This window comes from Neomonachus schauinslandi, chromosome 13 (assembly GCF_002201575.2).
Source record: "Neomonachus schauinslandi chromosome 13, ASM220157v2, whole genome shotgun sequence".
Classification (NCBI taxonomy): Eukaryota; Metazoa; Chordata; class Mammalia; order Carnivora; family Phocidae; genus Neomonachus; species Neomonachus schauinslandi.
This window is the reverse complement of record NC_058415.1, coordinates 56,096,617-56,114,290: the sequence shown is the minus strand read 5'-3', so window position 1 is coordinate 56,114,290 and position 17,674 is coordinate 56,096,617. Positions and strand designations below refer to the sequence as shown.

The 17,674-nt window shown below is 43.3% G+C and overlaps 1 protein-coding gene across 2 annotated transcripts in view; it reads right to left on the bottom strand.

Moving 5' to 3' along the window:
- NFX1 (nuclear transcription factor, X-box binding 1) overlaps positions 1–16,959 on the bottom strand; it is a 72,888-nt gene extending 55,929 nt beyond the window's left edge. The window contains exons 1-2 of one of the 2 annotated variants that reach the window (XM_044920798.1): positions 16,892–16,959; positions 11,943–12,944 (exon numbers count right to left, since the gene is read on the bottom strand). In XM_044920798.1, the coding sequence (XP_044776733.1) occupies positions 11,943–12,944; positions 16,892–16,916 (1,027 nt within the window). In that variant the 5' untranslated portion in view covers positions 16,917–16,959. The remainder of the gene's footprint in view (positions 1–11,942; positions 12,945–16,891) is intronic. The other variant, XM_044920797.1, reaches the window with a different exon arrangement.
- Between the last annotated feature and the right edge of the window lie 715 nt (positions 16,960–17,674).

Genomic DNA, 17,674 nt, shown 5'->3' with positions numbered 1-17,674 from the left:
GACTTAGGAAGTGGACATTCAGGTGGGGATTCGCACAATTGAGGAAACATTGCCAAGAAACTGCCCAAGAATTGACCAGAGTAGCCAAATGCCCCTTATAACACAGCTTAAGCATCCTCAGAAGCAACAACTGTAGCACCTTGCCCTGCCTCCTCTGAATCTGATTCAGATCCATGGATTCAGGAAGGGGCTCATGAAGCTGCAGTGGTCAGGTGAAAGAAACCTAGGCCTGGACAGGTTCCAACAACCCAGGGTGGTAACATCTCTTCTAGTAGTTGCCATGAAAGTCTCTAGTTGATCTACTCAACAAAGATATCCTTGGTGTTTACCATAATCCCATGGTAGGGTTACTAGACTAAAGGAGAGACAGACCCTGGCTCCAGAAGCCCACCCAGCATCTGGTGAGGGAGATCAGTGTCATACGAATCCTCCCAGATGGATTCCTTAATACTTTCACCCACTTCCAGACTTTCCTCAAACACGATCTCAGCAAAGCCTTTCTAGATCTGAGGTACAGTCAGGTGCTCTCGGGGTGTGTGTGTGTGTGTGTGTGTGTGTGTGTGTGTGTGTGTGAATTTCTTTTTTCAATCCATGGGGTGTGTGTGTGTGTGTGTGTGTGTGTGTGTGTGAATTTCTTTTTTCAATCCATATTTTTTTTTTTTCAAGATTTATTTGAGAGAGAGAGCATGAGCAGGGGGAAAGGGAGGGGCAGAGGGAGAAGCAAACTCCCTGCTGAGCAGGAAGCCTGACACAGGGCTCAATCCCAGGACCCAGAGATCATGACCTGAGCTAGAGGCAGATGCTTAACTGAGCTGAGCAGGAAGCCTGACACAGGGCTCAATCCCAGGACCCAGAGATCATGACCTGAGCTAGAGGCAGATGCTTAACTGAGCCACCCAGGCACCCCTTTCAGTCCATACTTTTAGAATTTGTTTCATAAAACTATTTCATTTGTTATTGGGTCCAAATAGGCTTTAAGAATAAAATAATTAACCTTAAATAAATGCTGTGCTAAAGCACTTTACACATATTTAATTTTTTTTTTTTTTTTAAAGATTTTATTTATTTATTTGAGACAGAGAGAATGAGATACAGAGAGCATGAGAGGGAGGAGGGTCAGAGGGAGAAGCAGACTCCCTGCCGAGCAGGGAGCCCAATGCGGGACTCGATCCAGGGACTCCAGGATCATGACCTGAGCCGAAGGCAGTCGCTTAACCAACTGAGCCACCCAGGCGCCCCATATTTAATTCTCTTAACAAGGCTGTAATATAGGTACCATTTTATAGATGAAGAAACTGAGGCTCAGAATGGTTCAATCACTTACCTAAGGTCACAAAGCTCATATTTTAATCATTTTATAATATTAGCTTTCCTAAGATTACTTTCTGTTTGCCCAATTTAATGGCAAAAGAAATACAGAACACAAGGACTATAAGGTCTGTGAGGCAGGGCCAGGGCATTGTCTGCCTTGCTCACTGTTTTATTTCCAATGCCTGGCCATTAGCAGGTGCTCAGTAAATATTTATTAAATGAATGGATGAAGAAATAAATGAGTATCATCTAGTCTGTTCTATAACCTCTCTCCCTTGAAAGTTTCAGGCTTCAGTAGTTTTTGAGATAGCTCTTTTGTTCTGATGAAAGCCTGGAATAAAGATTTTGTGTGGCTGATAAGGGGAAATCTACTCACTTTAGATAACCGATAAACACATCAAAAACTGAATTATATTTTAAAAAACTAAAGAACCAGACTTAGATTCTTTCTTAAAAGCAGGGATACCCTACTCTGCATCAGTTAACGTCTCTGAATAACAAAGTTAATTACATTTCCTACCATTTAGCATGCTACGTGTGGAAGATTCTGAAGGGGTAAGTAAGAGGGAGCTCAGTAAAGAGTGAGATTATGAGTGAGTCATCTACATACAAGAGCCTGACTGTGGCAGAGGAATAGTTTGTGAGAATTACACTTGGAATAAATTTTGTAGAAAATGCCTATTGACTATTCTAGGACAGAAATGAGAATTAAAGGACACAAAAAAGTAAGTGAAGTTGGGAACATACATGAGAACCCTATGATCGACTGCTGTTTTGATTTCTGCCCTGAAGGCTGTCTTTTTATTGTATTGTTTCTCTTATTCATTAAGTTTATGGCTTGTTAATATTGTTTTATATGTGATGTTTCTAAATCCAGTCACAGTGAAACTGACCACTAGTATGCACATACATATAGCAATGTGGGAACAACTGCCAACTTTGAATAACCCACAAAGCTCTACTAAGCCCTCTGCGCTGTTCCTCTCACATCCCATGTTGAATCGGACAGTAAATCCTGCTGGCACTACCTTCAGAATACATCTAGAATCCAACCCCTGCTGCTATTACTATGGCCCAAGCCACTATCTCTTCACCTGGGTTATTAAAATGGCCTCCTAACTAATCTTCCTATTTCTGCCTTTGCCCCCTTCAGTCTATTCTCACCACAGCAGCCAGAGGGAGCCTGTTAAAATGCAAATTAGATGATGCCACTCAGGCCCAGAACTTGCCAATGGTTTCTACATCACCTGTCTGTAAAAGCCAAAGTTCTTACAAAGGCCTTCATCACTCCCGGTCCTCACCTGTTATTCCTCTTTCCCTAAGTCACTACTCTAAGAACACACTGACCTCCTTCCTGGCCCCAGACCGGCAGGCAGATTTCTGCCTGAGGGTCTTTACAACTTGGTGCTCCCTCTGCCTAATACTTTTCCCTAGACTGTGGCATAGCTCAGTCCCCTACCGCCTTCAGGTGTTTACTCAAAATGTGATCTTCTCAATGAGAAGACTGGCCTTGGCCATATTTTAAAAAATTGTAACCCACTCCCTCAACATTCCCTATTACTTTTCCATACTGTATTTTTCTCCACACAATTTGAATCTTACAGATCATTTATTTTCTCCACGTCACTTATATATCCTATCTTATATATCATATATTTTGCTTTTTTCATCTTATTTCCTAACTCTATACACAGAATGTACACTCCTTGATGGCTGAGGTTTTTACCTACAGGGCTGCCTGGGACGTAGTGGGCACTCAAGGATACTTGTATGAATGAATGAAAAGAAATAAAAATATAGCAAAAGGTTCCAGAAAGACCTAGAAAGAGAAACAGTATAATCCTTTCACCAACAATGCTTCGGTTTTATCAAAACATGTGTAACACATGTAAAATATGGTACTGTCCCGGAATAGCTTTCTGCTGGTAAACTATAACATTTCAGGTCCAAGACTCTTGTCTGCTGGCTGCCAGCCCTGGCGTGACCACCGGCTCTTCTTCAATCCTAAATCCTCTTCCACTAGAGTTTCCCCATAATTTCTCAGTCATGACTCTGTCTACTCCATACTTGTACTTTGAAAGCATGTCAGTAAAGAGGGTGATGCACCCACTGAAATAATTGGAAAAGACCTGACTGAAGTGTTAACTGACTACAGACTTTTCAGATGCACCAGTAAATAACTGTTAAAAAAAACCCCAAAAGCAATACTGATTTGAAAAATCCAAGAGCACACTGTGATTTAAAAAAAAAAAGCCATTAAAAAAATAGATGTACACTAAAAATAATGATACACTAAAAAATAGATGTACATTAAAAATAATCTGATATCTGGAATTTATCTTAAAATATATCAGCAAAAATAAAAATTAGATAAAAAATGGGAGATTGTTTAAATATTAATGCTTATCTATTTTATTCCATATTATATATTTAGAATACAGTGCAAAGATTTCTTAATGAGTGGAAAATATCACATTATAGTAAGCAAAAAGATGAACACTGTTTATATTATATGATTTAAACAATGTAAAACTGAGCACTGGAAAATTCTATAAGAAAATAGAACAAAAGGTTAAAGCTGGTTATTATGTAGATGCTGGGACTAAAGGTGAATTACCTACTAAAGCGACTTTATTAAGTTACCTCATGAAATGTGAGGCAGCTGTTTTTAAAAAGCTAATACACAGGCTCCACGCTCAGTAAGGAGTTTGCTTGAGATTCTTTCTCCCTCTGCCCCTCCTGCCTGCGCTCTCTCTCACTCTCTCTAAAAAAAATAAATAAATCTTTAAAAAAAAAGCTAATACAATACAAACATGGTCAACATGTTCAAGATGGTTTTGCTGAGGGACGCCTGGGTGGCTCAGTTGGTTAAGTGTCTGCCTTTGGCTCAGGTCATGATCCCAGGGTCCTAGGATTGAGTCCCGCATTGGGCTCGTTGCTCACCGGGGAGCCTGCTTCTCCCTCTGCCTGCCGCTCCCCCTGCTTCTGTTCTCTCTCTGACAAATAAATAAATAAAATCTTAAAAAAAAAAAAAAAAAGATGGTTTTGCTGAGTCTGAAGCATATATCAGATACCACATTTATTTATGTGAGTCTGAAGCTTGTGGCAGAGCTTAGGGACTGGAGGTAAAAGTTTAGAAGTCAGCACAGCACAGAGGCAGTGGCTGAAAGATACGGAACCAGTTGTAATCTTCCAATGAGACCTTATCAAGTAAGAAGAACAGAGGGCTAAGATAAAGCCCTGGGAAACACCAACATTTAAGAAAGAGGTGGAGGAAGAGAAACTTGAAGGACACAAGCTGGAACAGCCAAGGAGAACAAGGAGGACCAGAAATGTGTGGTATCAAGGAAGTAACATTTCAACAAAGACTCCTTTACATCAGACTCAAAGGGAAACCCAGGGTAAGGACTGAAATACATCTGTCTGCTGGGGGTGGCAAATAGGAAGGCATTAATGACCTATCAGTAGCTGAGAGGCAAGTGGTGATGATAGCAGAGGACTGAGAAGTGAATCAAAATAGGGAAAAGGAAACAAGAGTGGTGACTCTTGATTAAACTGGAATGGAAGGAAAGGAAACACTGGGGGCGGGGGGCAGCGAGGAGGGCACATGACAAGGGCAGTTTTTCCTTTTGGAGTGTGTGACAGACTTGGGAAGAGAGCTTCAGGCTGAGAACTTGGAATGGTAGATGTGAAAAGGCTGATGGAAGAAAACAAAGGAGATTTCAGAATGAATGAACGAAAAGGAGGTTAGGCACAGATGTCTCTGAGCTCGCATTTAAGGGAGCAAAAAGCTGAGAAAATTATGCCTGATGATCTCCCCTTTCTCTGTGAAGTAGGAGGCAAGGAGGTCCATTGAGTTTGAGGGAGACGAATGGCAGGAAGGTCTGAATAAGACTGGAAAAGATTTGGAGTAGTCTTAGATGAAAATGAGAAGGGCAGCTGACCAAGGTCATGTAAGGGGAAATGGGCAGTACTGAAAGTCAACTGAAGTTGGAGAATCACTAATCAAAAATATTTACTGAGAACCTACTGTGTGCCAGGCATTGTTTAAACACTAAGAATATACAGTCAACAAACCAGACAAAAATCTACTGCCCTTAGGAAGTTATTATCTAGTAGGGGAAGGTAAACAATAAACAAATAATGAAAAATTATTGAAATTATATGAAAAAATAGTGGTATCAAATAGTGATAAGTGCTACGGAGAAAAATAAACCAGTAAAGGATAAGGAATGCTGGTGACGGGGGAAATACTAGAGTTCTAAACAGGGTGATCAGGAAGACTTTCCTGAGAGGGTGAGTGAATCTGCAGCAGCACCAAATCTATACTATCATATGATTTCCTGGAACAGCATTCTGTTAGTCAGATGGAGCAGAAAAGGTAGACTGCAGCATCAACCCAGGGTGGGGATTCTGCCAAATGGCTTGGCAGAAGGATAATACTTTAAAATTACATTAAGGCCCAGCCTGAAGAGGGAATAAAGAAGGATAGACAGCTGACGATACAGTTAGTGGGTGGAACAGACTGAGAGTGCCAGAAGGACGGGAGGTTATGGTCAGAAAGTAGTAGGGGGTGTGGAGGGATAATGAAGGTGAAGGTCAGTCACTGTGGTTGAGAAGATCAAAGAACGTGAGGATGGTATAATCCATATGATCACTAAAGTCTCGCAGAATAATAGCAGGATTTATGGTAAATCAGTAGTTCTCAAGTCAGTAACTTGCAGGCTTGTTAAAAAATAAGATTGTTGGGCCCTACTCCCAGAATTTGTTTGTTAAGTCTGAGGTGAGGCCCAAGAATATGCTTTTCTAACAAGTTCCCCAGTGTTGCTGATGGCTGCTGGTCTGGAAGTACATCCAGAGATGTACATCCTTGAGAACCACTGTAGAAGAAGAAAGATATAGGCAGGAGGCTTTAATAAATGACGCTAGGGCTGGGAGATTTGGAGGCTAATACATGACAAAGATAAAGAGACAGAAGGTGATGTAGCCAAAAAGTGATGTAGCATTAGGTTCAAAGGAGCAGGGATTCTGATACAAAATAGAAGTGTAATGGTTCAGAAAGGACATTGGGAGAGGAGCATGCTCTTCCCGTCCTCCAGAAACTAAGGCAAGCGGGATAAAGGAAAAGAGCATGCTCTGAACAGACTGTAAGGAAAGGGGTGAACTTAGAGAAGCCCACAGATTAATTAAGAGCAGGAGCAGAGGGGTGCCTGGATGGCTCAGCCATTAAGCATTTGCCTTCAGCTCAGGTCATGATCCCAGGGTCCTGGGATCGAGTCCCTCATCGGGCTCCCTGCTCTGCGGGGAGCCTGCTTCTCCCTCTCCCACTCCCCCTGCTTGTGTTCCCTCTCACTGTGTCTCTCTCTGTCAAATAAATAAAATCTTAAAAAAAAAGAGCAGGAGCAGAGCAGGAACTGACTAAGGATATAGGGGATCCTGTTACCAGAGAATGAGGGATCCAGACAGCTTGGCAGAACAGGAGCAGTGCTAGTTTCAGTACAGAACGAGAGTAAGCAAAGACCACTCTCCAGCAGCCATGGAGACTTATATTTGGGGTGATCCTCTCTTTCCATTCTATCAAGCTTTCATCTCCACCACTCCACCAAAACTGCTCTTATCAAGACCAATAACCTTCACACCACCAAATCCAACGACCAATATGCAGTTGTCCTCTTGCTGGACCCATCAGTAGCATTTGGCACAACTGATCACTCCCTTCTCCTTGAGTTCCTTTTTTATTTTTTTTATTTTTATTTTTTTTAAGATTTTATTTATTTGCGAGAGAGAGAATGAGAGACAGAGAGCATGAGAGGGAGGAGGGTCAGAGGGAGAAGCAGACTCCCTGCTGAGCAGGGAGCCCGATGTGGGACTCGATCCCAGGACTCCAGGATCATGACCTGAGCCAAAGGCAGTCGCTTAACCAACTGAGCCACCCAGGCGCCCGAGTTCTTTTTTTAGCTTGGTGTTTAAAACATGGTTCACTTCGGGGCACCTGGGTGGCTCAGTCGTTAAGCGGCTGCCTTCGGCTCAGGTCATGGTCCCAGGGTCCTGGGATCGAGCCCTGCATCGGGCTCCCTGCTCGGCGGGAAGCCTGCTTCTCCCTCTCCCACTCCCCCTGCTTGTGTTCCCTCTCTCGCTATGTCTCTGTCAAATAAATAAATAAAATCTTAAAAAAAAAAAAAAATAGTTCACTCCCAGAGTGCCTGGGTGGCTCAGTTGGTTAAGTGTCTGCCTTCGGCTCTGGTCATGAACCCAGGATCCTGGGGTCGAGCCCTGCATCGGGATCCCTTTTCAGAGGACAGCCTACTTCTCCCTCTCCCTCTGTCATTTCCCCTGCTTATGCCTACATACATACATACATACATATGTACATACATAAATAAATAAATTCTTTAAGCAAAAACATGGTTCGCTTCCTAGTTCAATTCCTACTCATTCTCCATCTCTTTTGCTGGGTCCCTACCTTCCAACCTTGAAACACTGAGGTATAGGAAGGCTCTACCCTCAAACTTCTCTTCTCTGACTACACTCACACCTTAGGTGACCTCTAGTCTGCTAGAGGACTCCATGTTGAAAGTTCCCAAATTTAAATCTCCGGTCCAGATCTCTGCCTGAATTTTTAACTCCCTACTTAACCAAATAATCAAAATTTTCTAAACAAGGAGTAGACAAAACAAAACATATCCAAAAACACCTTTTCCAACAAGGAAAGTCTAAGAAAACTTTTCCAACAAGAAGACTAAGAAAGACTGGGAGGAGACTAAGGGGACATGATGACTAATTGCAACGTGGTATCCTGGACTGGATCCTGGAACAAAAAAAGGATGGTAGTGGAAAAAATGGCAAAATCCAAATAAAGTCTACAGTTTAGTTTATACCAGTGTTAATTTCTTGGTTTTGACCAAGGACCAGAGTTAGTTATGTAAGATATTAACATCAGACAAAGCTGGGTGAAGGATATATGGGAATTCCCTGTACTATCTTTGTAACTTTCTATAAATCCAAAATTATGTCAAACTAAAAAGTTTTCAAAACAAACAACACCTTTTCCTCTCCCAGGTTTTATCACTTCAGTACCTGGCAATTCTACTTTTTTTAAAGATTTTATTTTTTAAATAGTCTCTATAGCTAATGTGGGACTTGAACCTACAACCCAGAGATCAAGAGTTGCATGCTCCACCGACTGAGCCAGCCAAGCACCCCAGCAATTCTAATTTTACATTACTCAGGCACAAAAGCCTTGGCTTGGTCCTTGAACCCTCTCATTCTCTTGCAGCCAACATCTAGTCTATCTCCAAATCCTGAGTTTTATCTTCCAAATATATCCAAAGTCTAACACTCTTACCTCTTCCAACACTACTATCCTAGTCCAAGTCTCCATCATCAACTATGTGAATTACTGCAACAGCCTCCTAACTTGTCCCCTTGCTTACTTAGAGCCAATTCTCCACACAGCAGGCTGAGTGATCGTTTTAGAATGTTAGTAAGATTATGTCATCCCTTTTCCCCAAAACCTCCAGCTGCTTCTCATCATCTTAATCAGAACCAAGTCCAAGGGCCTCACATGATCCAGCCCCTGTGATTTCTCTGATATCCTCTACTGCCCGCCTCTTCCGTTGCTCACAATGTCCCCCTCCCACCTGAATCTAAACTTGCTTCTCCCTCTGTTTGGAATAACTCTTCAAGAGAGCCACATGGTGCACTTCTGCATTTCCTCTGGTCTCTATTCAAGTGTCTCATCAAACAGAACAGACCAACCTAGCTAAACAAGTGCCCCTGTTACTCTATCCTTTTAACCTGCTTTGTATTTCTCTTTAGTCCTTACTCACCACCTAACATATTAAATATTGGTTTAAGTGCTTTCTGCCTGCCTTCCCTACCAGAATGTGAATCTCACCAATACTGTAGTCCCAGTGCTGAGAACAGTGCTTGTACACAGTATTTATTCAATAAATATGAATAAAATGTTCTCAAAAATATGTGGGGATGTGAGGCCAAGAGAGATCTGTTAGGTAGAATTCTAAGATGGCCTCTAAAATTCCCACATGCATACAGGTGTGCGTACCCTGTATAATCTCCTTCCCTTGCGTATGGGTGGGGCTGATCTAATCAGGCGAACGCTTTAAAAACAGTTTAGGGATCAAAGAAGTCAGAGAGATCTGAACAATCTGTAGCACATATTTTCCTATAGACCTTGAAAAAGAAAAGTACCATGTTGTGTAGAGGGCCATGTCGTAGGGTATTGCAGGTAACCTCTAAGAGCTGCGAGTGCTCCCCAGCCAATAGCCAGCACGAATATGGAAGACCTCATTCTACACCCATAAGGAACTAAATGCTACCAAAAACCAGTGAGCATGGAAGAAAATCCTATGTCTCAGAGGAGATTGCCTCCCTGGCCAAATTCTAGTCCTCTGAAGCTCTGAGTAGAGAACTAACCCATAACCAGACTCCTGACCCAAAGAAACTGTAATATAATAAACTTGTGCTATTCTAAGCCACTACATTTGTGGTAATTTGTTATGAAGCAAAAGGAAACTATTAACCAGCCTTAAGAATTCAAGAACAACCCTAGTATAACATTACCTTGGTTCACATACAAGCTGAGGTCCCAAGAGGAAGAACTGCCTAGTGAAGCAAATGAGAACTAGAAGAACTATAAGCCAGTGTAAAAACAGGCCTGGGCAGGAGGTGACTTCACGTGTTAGGCTGGGCTATGTACATTAAACTGGAAGGAGACCAGATGGTGAAGGTCCATGAGGAAGAGCTACTGGAAGGAAGCTGTTCACCCTAGATGAAACATATACCCAGGGCAAAATGAGAAGTGTCTTCAAATGCCGCAATAAAGTTGATTTGAGACGAGGGGGAGGGAAACTATGAGGAGAGAGACTGGTTGCTGTGTTGTTTCAGAGGGCAGAACTTGAACCAGGGTATAGAAAGTATTTATTGGAAAGTTTTCAGTTCAATGGACGGAAGAACTTTCCAACAGAGCTGAGTACCTATTATGTTCTAAGAGCTATGATAAGCAAGAGGGATATGAAAATGAAGAAAGAGGGGTGCTTGGGTGCTCAGTTGGTTAAGTGTGGGACTCTTGATTTTGGTTCATATCATGATCTTGGGGTCATGAGATCGAGCCCCACACTGGACTCTGTGCTCAGCAGGGAGTCTGCTTGAGATTCTCTCTCTACCTCTCTCTGTCCCTCCCCACCACTGTGCACACATGCATGCTCTCTCTCTCTCCTCTCTCAAATGAATAAATTAAACCTTTACAAAAAATGAAAAAAGATATAGTTTCTGCTTCCGAGGAGCTTACAGACTAGTGGAGGGCACCGACACATAAATGATGATGGCTTCCAGTGGTAATTGCTCTAACTGAAGCATGTGTATGTAAAGGAAAGACGTATCACAGGGCAAGAAAAGATTAATGCCATCTGTAATGGTGAGAACAGGTGTCCTGGACATGTCGCTAAACTAGCTGTTGAAAAATGAGTAAGAATTCATTAGTGAATGTAGTGGTAGACATTCTAAACTTTTTTTTTTTAATTTTTTTTTTAAGATTTTATTTATTTATTTAAGAGATGCGAGTATTCTTGCAGCGCCACAAGAGAGACAAGAGAGAGAATGAGAGACAGAGAGCATGAGAGGGAGGAGGGTCAGAGGGAGAAGCAGACTCCCTGCTCAGCAGGGAGCCCGATTCAGGACTCGATCCTGGGACTCCAGGATCATGACCTGAGCTGAAGGCAGTCGCTTAACCAACTGAGCCACCCAGGCGCCCCAGTGGTAGACATTCTAGACAAAGAGAGCCACATACGCAACAGCAGGGAAAGATGAAATGGCATAGAGTACAGAGAATAAAATGTGGTGAGGGACTGAAGCAGCATAAGGTGGAGTGCCCGGGTAAGGAAGAACCCAGAATCTGTATGTGGTGAGAAATAAACAGGGGAGGGGCGCCTGGGTGGCTCAGTCGTTAAGCGTCTGCCTTCGGCTCAGGTCATGATCCCGGGGTCCTGGGATCGAGCCCCCATCGGGCTCCCTGCTCCGCGGGAAGACTGCTTCTCCCTCTCCCACTCCCCCTGCTTCTGTTCTCTCTCTCTGTCAAATAAATAAATAAATAAACAGGGGAGCTACACAGTTCAATGTGTATTTTAGAAAGATCACTCTCTGACGCTAGTGTGACAGCTGGACTGAGAAAGAGAAAGTGAAGATGGCAAGAGTGGTCAGTACCTCTTGCAGATAAGCAGACAAGAGGTGATGCAGGCTGGAACGAAGAGAGGTAGTGGAGATGTTATCATCCCCTACTTGTGCTTTCAAGATTTAAAAAAAAAAAAATCTTGTAACCAAACATCTGTAAGACCCATATCTGCATTTTAAAAAACCCTTACTAAATTCCTTGTTTGTTAAGAAAAGAAGTTCCCTATTTGAATTTGCTTATGATATATAAAAACTAAGTAAGTGGCTATCTACTGGGGAGGGAAGCAAGTGGTGGCAGGACCCAGGCAGATGATGAACAAGGACAGAGAGAAATGTTTCACTGTGTACCTTTTTATACTTTCTGGTTCCTGAACTCTGTGTATTATCTATTAAAAAACAAAACGAAACAAAACAAAACACTTCTACCCTCTAGGTAGATTTACCTGTGTGTGTTTCCACATTCTTTAGCACGTGGTTCTGTTTGCCTCGGGGGAAAGATGTTACTTGAGGCTCCTGCCTCCTTACAGCACATTTCTCTGGGTCAACCCTTCTGGAAGACTTGTTGACGACTGCCAAGTTCCCATTGTCACAGGCAGATTTTGCTGGTCTTTCATGAGGATTATCCTTTGGAATGGGGGCCATGTTGTTTCTGGGTCCGGCATTTGTATGTCGTTGGCCCTCTTGTTTTGGTGGATTCCTGCCTGGTCGTGGCCTGGCCCCTTCCACTTCCCAGGGAGGCCTTTTCTGTGGGTATCTTCTTTGCTCATTGCGTCTGGCCGCATACCCATCCAATACTCCTTTCTTAAAGGATGTATCCAAAGAGTCAGGGTGGATAACCCCCACAGGTTTGGTATTTTCAGGTCCAGCATCCTCGGATTTTGGAGTCATTCTGTTACCCCACTCACATTTGAGTTTTCCCTTGACTTTTGGTCCTCTACCATAGCTGTACACAAACTGGGCTGCTTTTTTGGGTTTTGCTCCCCTGGGATCTGCACCAACAATTTCCTTCTCATTCTCAGAAGGGCTGTGTTCTCTGGGGTTTGTCCCACTCTCTGACCTTGCCACACTTTCTAAGCCAGCTGCATCTGAGGTCTGGTCAGCGAGATTCTGTACTTTCTTGACTTTGATATGCTGCTTTTCACTCCTCAATTTCTGCCAAGGTTGATTCTGAAGGCCATGGCTCTTGAGTGATTTGTTAGAAGCAGAGGACTGAAAAGAAATCTGTTGACTTTTAGGTTTGCCTCCCAAAGGATAACTGTGCTGATGAACAGCAGAGATGTCATCATAAGGGACTTGCCTGGAAAGGTGACAGGGAGGTGGTGAACTATAATTTCTTCTATCAATCCTATTAGAATCTAGTCTCCTTTGACTCCCACAATTTAGACCAGAATTTTTTCTCTCCTGAGGAATAAACTCAGCAGCATCCGTATTGAATTTAAAAGTACCTAGAACATAAGAAAATAGACATGCCAGTGAAGAAATTAATCATCACCCATGAAGCCCAGAAGACTCTAAGCCACTATCTAAATATTATTTTCCTAAGGACTTGTATAAAACAGGCTCTTAGTGAGGCCTATGTTTCCTGTGAATGTGATGGGTTCAAGGTGCTTGTGGAACACTGACCATTCCATGTCCAGTAACCTCACCAATAGCCACTGCTAAGAACTACTAAGTAAAACTCCTCACCTGGGTGATTAAGCATTATTATTATTATTATTTATTTTTTTAAATATAAGCTCCACGCTCTATATAGGGCTTGAAATCACAGCCCCAAGATTGAGAGTCCCGTGCTGTGCCTCCTGAGCCAGCCAGGCATCCTAATCAGGCATTATTTATACATGCACTTATTTTATCAAAACATTTCAGGTCAGCAAACAATTCTGAGGTGAGAATCAATCAGCAGGTTCCATGTGGTCTTTCAAAACTCTTAAGGTAGCACTGGGTAATATCAAGTAAACAGGTTTTGGAGTCAGCCAGAATCAGTTTGAAGTCTGGCCCTCCAATTTATGATATGAGCCTAGGGATATCACTTGATTGCTTTTAGCCTTCATTCTCTCATCCATGACAAAAGATGATACTACTTCAAAGGGCTATTGTGAAATTTAATTAAGATTTCATACAGATAAACTTAATGAGCACATTAGTTCCCATCTCTTCCCCCCACCCAGGAATATACTTTAGGTTTTCCATATGTAACCTTTATAATATAGTCCAGAATCTGAGTCTCAAAAATTAAGCATATGCCTCTTCAACCCACTCATTTTTCCCCCCAATGTGCTTCTTTGTTCCTGAAGCCCAAAGACTAAATGATTTGCCTAAGGATACAAAACTAATTAGTAGGAAAGTCAGAATTATGTGTAGCACATGGATTATACAGTTGACCTTTAAACAACACAAGTTTTAAACTACACAAGTCCACTGATATGTGAATTTTTTACGATACAGTAAACATATTTTCTCTTCCTCATGATTTTCCTGATAACATTTTCTTTACTCTAGCTTACTTTATTTTTAAGAGTACAGTATATAATACATATATCAGGCAAAACATGTGTTAATCGACTGTTTATGTTACTGGTTAGGTTTCCGGTCAACAGTAGGCTGTTAGTAGTTAAGTTTCTGGGGAATCGTAAGTTATACATGGATTTTCCACTGTGCGGGGGATTGGCATCCTTAACCACATGATGTTTAACGGTCAACTGTACTATGAATCAATAGGGCTTGGAAGACATGGGTTTATGTCCCTGCACATCACTTGCGTCTTTATGCAAATGACTTAACCCCAATTTTCTTATAAGGAATGGAGAAAGTAACAATCCCTACATCAAAGAGTTGCTATGAAGAATAAAGCAAGTTAGTAACATATATACAGTGGTTAAAATGGTGCTTTATTTTTGCTGTTAGGACTACAGACTATCTAAAACACACAGACCTGACCTCAGATGGGTGCAGTGCAGAGCCTGTCGGTTTCAGGTTTAATTATAAATGCTAACATTTATTAGGTAATTAGCATGTGCCAGGCACTATTCTAAACACTTTGCATCTGTTAACTCATTTAATCCTTACATTCCTAATGAGAAAGCTGAGACACTGAGAAAGTTATTTGCCAAAGGCCACAGAGGTGTTCCAAAGCAGACTCAGGATTCCACCCCAGGCTATATGGCCCTAAAAACCACACTCTTACACTGCACTGTCAGAGGCTGGGCAGTGAGTACCACAGAAACATATACTCAAGAACTGAATGAGATCATAAAGGTCATAGGGTAACCTCTCACTCAATCCAGGATCTGTCCTGAAAGTTTTCACACAGGCAATTCTGGGGATGGGGTGGAAAGCCTTATAAAACAAAGAGGATTAGACAGATTCAGAAGGTGGCAAAGGAGATGTTCCAGAAACATACGAAAGAACATAAAGGTGGGAATGGGTAGATTAGACCGAGTGGGTGTTATAAAGTCCTCTCCTTGAAGAAACAAAGTTGGAGAGGGGCAGAAGAAAAGTCAGTAAAGTTGTCCAGAATAGCCTGGTAAAGGATGGGAAGAAGGTGTTCCATGTTCAGCAAGCAGTAAGGAGTTGATCAACTAGAGAGTCTAGACAGGGCCTAACCTATTCATATACAGTATGGTTCCATTAGACATGAGGTAGTAGGTAATGCCCTCAGAAAGATCCTTGAGAGGTAGGAGGAAGGGAAAAAGGGTACATGAATCAGGAATCTGCATCTGAGACACCACCCCCTTTTCTCTTTAGTATTTTAAGTAGCTAGAAGTTACTCAGTAAATAGGATACAAGTGATAGATCGAAGATAACATAGGAGCATAGTAAATGTCCAACAGGTGAGTGGAGAAGAATAAGGGGAAATCCATGAGATTATGAAGTCTAGAAATAAAGCTGGCATTGGAGAGTCTGCCCATGGGCAGGAAGATATCCCTGAACCTGTCTGCTATTGAGGACAGGAATGGGCAAGAGAACTAAACCCTGAGTGGAGATGGAGGTGTGGGCTAAAGATTATGCTGAAATAAGAGTACGGAATGGGAACCAAAGCAAAAACAAACTAAGGAAAGGGAGAGGGACTGGAAAGGTCTTGGACTAGGGAACTTTGCCGGAATAGATGGGGAGGAGGTTGGAACCTGGGGAACAAAGGAGGCCAAAACTGTAACTCACAACTGGCCTCACCCAATCCTGCCTCAAACATTGAAGGGTGTAGAAATGGGCCAGAAGTGAGCCTGAGGATGGGAAGATCAATGGATCCAGTTTAGAGGATCTGGGGAAAAAAATGGGTGGGAGAATAACAAAACACCGAACTAACCTAAAAAGGTTCCCATCCCACAAGATTTAAAACCTAAATCAGGACTAGGGTTTGGAAAATGCAACTTTTTTGACCAAGACCCACAGTAACAAGTACATTTTAGCTGCCACCCAGTACACAAACACACATACACTCTTCTTGGTGCCCCAACACTGGTAAGTGGCAGAACTAAGACTCAAATCAATGACTGTTTACAAATCACATGCTGCAAACTGCTGTCCTATTTTTCAGAAAGAGTGGGTCCTGAAATCAAATCAACGTAGTGGGTTGTGACAAGTATTTTTTCAAAGAAAACAGAAAATAAGAGTGTACTACAATTAGTAAGGAAAAGCATTACGTCCTAAAACTTTTGGTTCTTTTTTATATTTACACACGTGTGCACTGAGTCAGATGTAAAATGTTTCTTTTTGGTCTCTGCCCAAAAAGTTTGGAGAACAAAGACCTAAAGTACCCCCTGAAGGAAATGGAAATGGATGCCACATTAACAGCCAAATGAAGCTGTTCTACACATAGAACCAACTCCAAAAGAAGTGGGCTAACAATTATAGAACAGGTACCGTACAGGGTGAGAGCTTTCACAGGAATTAACTTAATTACCCCCAACCGATGGATGAGGAAACAGACTCTGTCACATTGCGAGTTCGTGGCAGTCTGAGAATGGAAACCACTGATGTTCGGCTCGCGCTCGCTCCTCTGCCCCAGGACGCGCCAACCCGCCACGCATCGAGAGCCCGTCACCGTCATGGGCGGTGACTCGGCCGACGCCCGCCTGCTGGAGATCAGTGCGGCCTCTGCACTAGCAGGGCCGGGCTGAAGGCGTGACGTACCGCAGCAGGCGAGACGCCCACATCGATTCACTGGGCGCCGGGACAAACCCGCTATCCCTGGAAACCGGGGTTTCACAACCCAGTGGAGGACGGTCGAGGTCTCGGTACCCACGACGCGCGTGGCTTGGCCCTTCCGAGCCACTATCCCGAGCCCTAGTACGCGCCGCTCTCGCGATATGAATGGCCGGAGCCCTAGGACTCGCCACTGACCCAATTTCCGCTCCCCGAGAGGGGCCCAGTCCCGCACCGGCCGGGAGAGTACCTGAGACAGGAGGCGCCTCCGCCATCCCGTGCCAACACCTAAAGCGAGCCCGGCAACCTAGAGAGGGCTGTCACCCGGTCACGTGCCTTTGACTTCCGGCGCCGCAAGAATACTCGCAACTGCGCGCCGGGGGGACGGCCACGGAGGTTGCGCGGCCTAAGTGAACTGTGCGGTGCGTCCGTGACGTCAGACACAAGCGCCAGGCGCCGGCCTGGAGGAGGAGACTAGAGGCTGGTTGTAGGTGGGGCTAGGGTCACGTTCGTGCGCCGGTTGGAATGTGCGGAGTCATTGTTTTGCGTTTTGAGATTCACGGTGTTCTCTTGCTACTATGCCCTTTTGTCCGGGCACCCAACCAACTTCACCTGGCCTTCCGCAGTTAAGTCAGAGGTCACCTTCTACCTAGAGTAGTTTGGCTTTGGGGTTAAAAAGCAACGGAAAAAACCCTAAGGTAGTCAAAAGGGAACCTGAGGGAAAATACGCGTTAAAAAAAAAAAGATAAAGGGCTAATACACCGAGAACGCTTACAAATCAGAAAATGGTAAGCCAAAACCAAACCAAAAACCCCAGAAGAAAACCCGATTAACCATATATTAGAAATGGTAAAGGGGCGTCTGGGTAGCTCAGTTGGTTAAGTGACTGCCTTCGGCTCAGGTCATGATCCCAGGGTTCCGGGATCGAGTCCCACATCGGGCTCCCTGCTCAGCAGGGCGTCTCCTCCCTCGGACCCTCCTCCCTCTCATGCTCTCTCTCTCAAAATCTTTAAAAAAAAAAAGAAAGAAATGG